The sequence below is a fragment of the Azolla caroliniana genome, unplaced genomic scaffold (genome assembly GCF_043228905.1).
Source record: "Azolla caroliniana isolate FFs.n. ecotype wild unplaced genomic scaffold, voAzoCaro1.0.p SCAF_4, whole genome shotgun sequence".
In the NCBI taxonomy this organism is placed as follows: Eukaryota; Viridiplantae; Streptophyta; class Polypodiopsida; order Salviniales; family Salviniaceae; genus Azolla; species Azolla caroliniana.
The window spans coordinates 8,519,661-8,526,656 of NW_028230439.1; the positions used below are offsets into that span (position 1 = coordinate 8,519,661).

General features: G+C 40.2%; 1 protein-coding gene across 2 annotated transcripts; it reads right to left on the minus strand.

Annotated features, from left to right (window-relative positions):
* Window positions 1-1,666: 1,666 nt before the first annotated feature.
* Window positions 1,667-6,790, minus strand: LOC147865039 (putative LRR receptor-like serine/threonine-protein kinase At2g16250). Of its 2 annotated transcripts, none has more exons than XM_087317753.1 (4): window positions 4,455-6,787; window positions 3,752-3,880; window positions 2,792-2,817; window positions 1,667-2,687 (listed from the first exon to the last, which is right to left on the minus strand). In XM_087317753.1, exons 1-4 carry the CDS (start codon window positions 6,356-6,358, stop codon window positions 2,059-2,061), a joined length of 2,688 nt encoding a protein of 895 aa, XP_087173879.1. In that variant the 5' UTR covers window positions 6,359-6,787; the 3' UTR covers window positions 1,667-2,058. The 2 variants fall into 2 exon arrangements, with proteins under 2 accessions (XP_087173879.1, XP_087173880.1); XM_087317754.1 differs by having other exon boundaries at window positions 2,357-2,687; window positions 2,792-2,840; window positions 4,455-6,790.
* Window positions 6,791-6,996: the final 206 nt, after the last annotated feature.

The following is a 6,996-nucleotide window of genomic DNA, read 5'->3' on the forward strand; positions in this document are numbered from 1 at the left end:
TGTTTTTTGTGCTTCAGCAAATCTATGCATAAAACTATTCTCTTTAGGTAAATTTCTAGCCACACATTATGCAATAGGTCATACACCTTGTGCAAACATCCAATCTTCATATCATAACAATTTGATGCCTTATCTTGAGGGAGTCTCAACAAGGGTTGGTAAAGGGAAGGGGAAGGGCCTACCTTATGTACGACTCCTGCAATCCATCTTGTTCGAGAATAACATTTTATTTCATGAAACTTAGATGTCTTATGCAATGGGTAGGAGGCTAATATGGAGTCCATCATTTGGAACGACAATCTTTGCACAACTACTTCATGCAATCATTTCATTTCAACACAATGATTATGTATAATACCACCAATATTCTTTTTGCAAACCCCTTCAACTAAACACTCTAGTATTTTTGTATTTGCATTTAGTCTCAAATAACCTTTTCGCTCTCTTCCCCTTGTAGTACAAGATCAGGCTTCCCATTGTATTTGCATTTTTCGTGTTTTTGTATTGGCAACCATCAAAGAGGTGGCATGTATTTCTTTTTCTTTTTTACAATAAGCCAAAAGACAGCAAATGTTGTGAGCACCTAATCCTCAACATCATTAAGAGACTAGAGATAGGCTAATTAACATATTGTTTATATTTGATATGGTCTAGACAATTCAACGAAATGGATATATAAACAATGATGAAACAAACTCCAAGGGGATCCCCTAGTTACAAGACCACCTAGGGACATAAGCCTTACAAAGCTACATATTTGTGCCAACATCTACGGACAAGATATCATTATTGTAAAACAATGTATCCCTTACGTGCCTTTGACCAAAGTTAGGGATGCACACACCCATCAATGGATTGGCCTTGGCTTGATAGATAATGGTCAGTGTTGTTGTAACATACTTTGGCTTCTACTTAATTGACTGTGTAAGCATACGACTGAACTATGTTAAGCAAGTGGTTATGAGAGAAACCCTTGGCCTAGGGTTTTGAGTAGGTCCTCACACTTAATAAGGTGAAGTTCATAAGGACTAGCACTAGTCAAGACCAAATAAGGGGAAGCACATAAGGACTATGCAAGAGCCAAGACGAGGTGTTTGACATGGAGTAAGAAACTAGAGTCAAATCCATAAGGCCTGCATAAATTTACATGGCCTCAACCAGAGTCATTGCCACATGAATAGATAAGGGAGTACCTGTGTGGGCAAAGAATGGGTCAAGAACATGTGACCTAAGTAGGGAGAAGTTGTTCAGATGGACTGAGAAAAAGTTTTGAGGCCATAACACTTCAAGATGGGGGTGGGGCGTTCACAATGGGCTAAATAAAGCACGAGTCGATGGCCTACCTTGGATTCTTGCATTACTTCCAAAGATTTCAATTGGGACAGTATTTAACCAAGGTCTCGCTAATTACATTTCTGAACACCAAAGCTGTAGGTAATTCCCCCATTACACAACACATTCATAATAGATAGCTTAGACCATCTTTTGATTTACTGAATCATTGAGATTATCCTTAGGGGCAAGGTCCTCAGCAGAAATAACCAAAAAAAACAGAGATATGCCTGCCAGCCATTGCCAAACCATCTATTCTTTCTTTGCTGGGATGAACCTTTTCTCTCAAAATATATGACCCAAATGGAAGAACGAATGAATAATGCCAGAACAATGAGAGAGTTTGCAGTGTTAAGAATAATAGTCTTCCGAACAAATACATAAGACTGGTTGGGCCTCTATTACACAAAGCTTTCAAGGGCGTAGAAAGCTTCTTTTTTCTTCTTCTTCATCATCATCTTCTTCTTTCCTTGCAATGCCACAGGAAAAGATGATAAACTTAAGGGAGTGTTAATAAATGTCAAATGGGCATTATATAATAATAATGCAGCTCAAGGAATGAGAGTATTGATATTCATATTTATATCAAAGACCATTGTAAATGCTTCTTCTTCTTCTTCTTCTTCTTCTATATCTCCACAGGTTTCTCAAGGCCCTCTAATAGGGGGAGCCAAAAAGCATTGCTTTCGCCACCACAACTTCCCCTTATTTTAAAAAGAATGGTTTCTAACTATCCTGTTTCTCAGAATTTGTATAGGTAGGTGCTTGAAGCACAGAGTCTTCAACTGGTTCTGGAAAGATTTCACTTGATCCAGGTCGTCTCTGAGACACTTCTCCTTGGCCGCCACCACTTCCTTGAGATCCACCATTTGTGTGTTGCTTTGACATGTTCTTCTGCAAGTGTTCTTCTCGTAAAGAGCCAGGAATCACTACTGCTTCTGATGAGTTATGTCTCCAGCTACCAAAGAAGGCAGCATTCCATGACCCATGTGAAGAACCTCGAGATCTCCCAGACCCATTCAGCTTATCTTCTCTTACCACTTTCAATGGGTTCTCTAAGGCTTTCAATATGTATCTCATTAGTGGCCTCTTAGTGGGCTTTGGGTTGAGGCAGGTCTTTGCCACTATAGACATGGCCCAAACCTCCTCCAACAGATCTTCATCTACTAACAGACTTGGGTCTAGAATCTTGCTAATAGACTCTTTGTCATCTATATTGATGAGGCTGAGTGCCCACTCAATCCATGTTTCTGTTGAAGGGTCTGTTGACCCACTAATCCCAAGCTTTCCTGAAACAAGCTCCAGAAGCACTTTTCCGAAGCAGTATACATCATACGCACATGTTGGAGCACTACCTGAAAATACACATGGTCTTATCTCAATCCAACGACAAATATAAACCAATCTGCGGAGACTAGATTTTAGCTTATATAAGTAAGGGCTAAGTCAAATCTATTACCTGCTGCTTCTCCATGCTCTGATGTCCTGTTTCAAAGAAAAAATAGGATCTTTTAAGAATATGTCAATCATGTACGCAACTTGAGTGAGACAATGTACTTAAGTTTTTCTTTTCAATGATCTCTTCTAAACATGTAATTAAATAGACAAAACAGTAACTAATTGTTAGACAAGGAAAACCATATGGTAAGAATGCTTGAGTTCTTCCAGGCCGAGGGTCAGAGGTAAGGCAAGTAGCATAAACCCTGAGCTGCTTTTGGTGACTATGACTGAAGTATGTATGTGGCTGCACAGAAATTTTGTGTTCAAAGAAGTGCTCAAAGTCTCTTCTGTAAGAATTTGGGCTTGAATGGCCAAATTGTTACAGATTGTGTTTTGGATGTTGAATGTCCAAGTGCTGCAATCATAGTGGAATACACGTTTGCTATTGAGCTCAATCTTTTTAATATTCGCATTGCTCACTATAATAAACTTAAAGGAATGCAACTAGCATAAACCCTGAGATTGTGCTTTTGGTGACTATGACTGAAGTATGTATGTGGTTTCACAGCAACTTTGTGTTCAAAGAAGTGCTGAAAGTCTCTTCTATAAGAATTTGGGCTTGAATGGCCAAATTGTTACAGATTGTGTTTTGGATGTTGAATGTCCTAGTGCTGCAATCATAGTGGAATACACGTTTGCAATTGAACTCAATTTTGTTAATATTCTCATCGCTCACTATAATAAACTTAAAGGAATGCGAAGAATGTCATTTGGTTCATCAAGGCATGAGCATTGATTTTGTTCCATAGTTATGATGCTGGTCTCTAGTTGGAAGTCATAAATGTGCCCTATCATCAAATGATCCACAGGCACCACAAAATTAAAATAGAGCCAGATTCTATGCATAACATTATATGTGCAATGTTAATTCAAGCAAGAGTAGGAGGTTCAACTTAAAACCTGAAAGCAACTGACTTACTGGGATCGACGGAGTATGCGTGAAAAAACTCCCAGATGTGATTCCCCCATCGCTACACATGCATCTGATAAGCTTCCCAACCTCACTTCAAACTTGTCATCCAGGAGGATACTGCTAGCTTGCACATCCCTGCAGCAAAACAGAGAAGCTTACTTCAAATGTTCAGCGTGTTTTAAACCATATCTTAAAAGCACAGACAGAGCTTAATATCACTCAAGTTAGACAGCGTCCACAAAATTACTTTAAAAAAATGTGGTTGCAATTATAAAATAATATCCTACTCTCAATGTTGGATGACACTCGGATGATAAGGTCACTAGTCACAGAACAGATATCAACACCGCATTTTTATTCAAAATCAGGGCGTAAAATAGAAGCATTCTGATGTTTAAATCGTTTTTCTTTGAATTCCACTAACCAGAAAACCATATAAAATCTGGCTTGCATCTAATATTAGAATTCAAAGGTCAACGTTTTATCAGGACCATCTAAACAATGGGTTCATCTCAGAATTGATAAATTCTAAAGGATAAAAAGCTAGCCATGTGATGATGATTCATCCATAGCCTTAGCTAGACATATCAAGACTTCAGTTTCTATTGTTTTTTGAGCCTCGAGCATCGTGGAGATTCACAATCATTGTAACTTATGCATTATAAATCAATGCTGCATCCTTAAGGGTATTGATAGTTAAGATATATACCTGTGCACAAGAGGAGGAGAGCACTCATGATGAAGGTATGCAAGACCTTCCGCCGCTCCAATAGCAATCTTCAATCGAGTTATCCAATCCAGTGAAGGCAAAGAATCCTCCGAGATATCATCCACATTCTTCTTGTGTAGAGCAAAACCTAGATCCCGTCCTGGCATGAATTTATACACAAGCAATTTCTCTTCTTCCAGTTCAAAGCAATGGCCTAACAAAGGCACCAACCTTGTGTGAGAAGCTTTGCCAAAAATTTCGAGCTCCGCAAAGTACCCTTCCTTTCTCACTTTAGAAAAGTCTATTCTTTTCACTACCACAGCAACACCTCCTTCAAGAGTACCTTGGTAGAGGTCTCCTGAATGCCCAGATTTTAATATGTTTGAAAGCTCGAATCCTCCAGTAGCCTGATGTAGTTGAGCATACGTGAAATTCTCTCCAAGGCAAACCAGATTAACTGAAACATTTCCAGGAAAAGGTGGAGACAATACACCTTTCTTAGATAACACTGAAACTGGCTCTCCTTGCTCCTGTTTATTTCTCTTTCTTCTTGATCTCAAACAGAATACAAACAAAAGGATGAGAGATAAGAGGCCTAGGCCCCCGAAAATTGTTCCCAAGATGATCGAAACCTTATGATCTTTCTTAATCGCATCATGAACTGATATGCTCTGAGAAGGTGCAGCTGTGGCACCTTGGAATGTGAGTCCCCTCTCTGCATAAAATGACTGACATGTCTCTAAGCTTCGTTGATTCACCACATTAGTAAAACAATTATCGTCCAGCAGAGCACCAGAAACAAAAGGAACAGGAAGAGACCCCTCAAAATAGTTGTTTGAAAGGTCCAACAAAATTATCTCTGAGAGATTCTCTGATGCAAATGGTATGGTGCCATACAAGAAGTTATTTGAGAGTGATATATTTTGAGCTTGAGCAAAACCTGAAGGAAAAGAACCAGTGAGATTGTTGGAGAAGAGGTTAAGGGTAGTGATGTTTGGTAGTGTTCCGAGCCAAGCTGGAATCGATCCTGTGATAGCATTTTGATCCAATGAGAGGATTTCTAAATATATGCAATTAGAAAGGGCATCCGGGATTACATCATTTAGCATATTCTGAGACAATGTGAGAGAAATCAGTGATGCCAAGCTTCCTAAGGAAGCAGGGATCGAACCACTCAGACTATTGAATCCGAGATTGAGATCTTTTAGAGAAGATACTGAACCAAGAGAGGCGGGTATGGAACCTGTAAGATTGTTGTAAGAGAGGTCGAGTGAGGTGAGGTTCGTGAGGTTACCCAGAGATGAGGGAATGGAACCTGTGAGGTTATTATGAGCTATCGAAAGCTTCTGAAGCTGGCTAAGGTTTCCCATGGAGGAAGGTATCAAAGAAATTATGGAGGAAGAGGAAAGGTCGAGGATCTGCAGAGAAGACAGAGACAAACCGATCCAGTCTGGGATCTGGCCTGGCAAAGAGAAACCTGAAGAGTTGAACGAGATGAGACGTGTGAGGTTTTGCAGGGGTTCAACTGAGAAGGTAGGATTTAACGCGCCTTTGGCTGTTCTTCTGAGACCTGTGAGTGTTATAGAGATGACATAGCCATCGTTACTGCAGGTAATTCCTTTCCATACAAGGCACGCATCTGTTTTCCGAGGCCAATATTTGCTTCTGATACCTAGCGAAGCTCTGAGAGAGAGTAACGTGACTGCATCGGATCTGTTAATAGCTGCAATAGATTCCGTGGCGAGTAATCTCGCAGAAGAAGAAGAAGAAGAAGCTAAGGAAGCCTCTTCTCCTTCTTCTGCCTCTTCCTCGATGCCTTCCCTTGACAATATTTGGCTTAGTCCAGCTATTATTAGTATCACAAAGCTCAGAAAAAACAGAAGATTTCGTGCTTTTGAAGGCATTGGATCAAAGTTTGTGCATAAGCCCTGTATTACTGTGACTAAGCAGACGAAGGTTATGATCAGTCAGCTCTAATCTCTCTGCCTTTTCTTTCACGTCGATATTGCTAAGCCTCTGATTTCTCATTCAATCGATCAAAAATCCCTACTGAGCAGGGAATGTCTGAAACCCAAGATATGGTCACCTTCTGAATCATGAAACTCCATAGATCAGTAGTACAGGCCGCCATTGCTGCTGAGCTCAATCTAGAAGAAGTCGATCACACAGAAAACGGAAGAAAGGAAGGAAAGAGGGGGAGAGGTTGCTTCTTTCCTTCGAGTAATGGACGAAGGGGGAGGCCCTCTCCAAGGTTCCATTAAAGCTGCATACTGTCAATGAAACTGAGAGTGTGAATAAGAGAGAGAGATAAGAGGAGCAGCAGGAGGAGGGTAAAAATTTAAGTTTGGTTGGCTATGGCGAAAGAGGGAGGGAGGGAGCTTTTGCAGGTGGTCCTCAGAGATGTCTTTTGCGAGCTTCTCCTTACATATGACGCCGCTGCATTTGCAGAGAGAAAGATCTGATGGAGAGAGAGAGAGAGAGAGAAAGAAAGAAAGAAAGAAAAGAAGAGCTTTTACTGATATGATTACTTGTTACAGAGAGT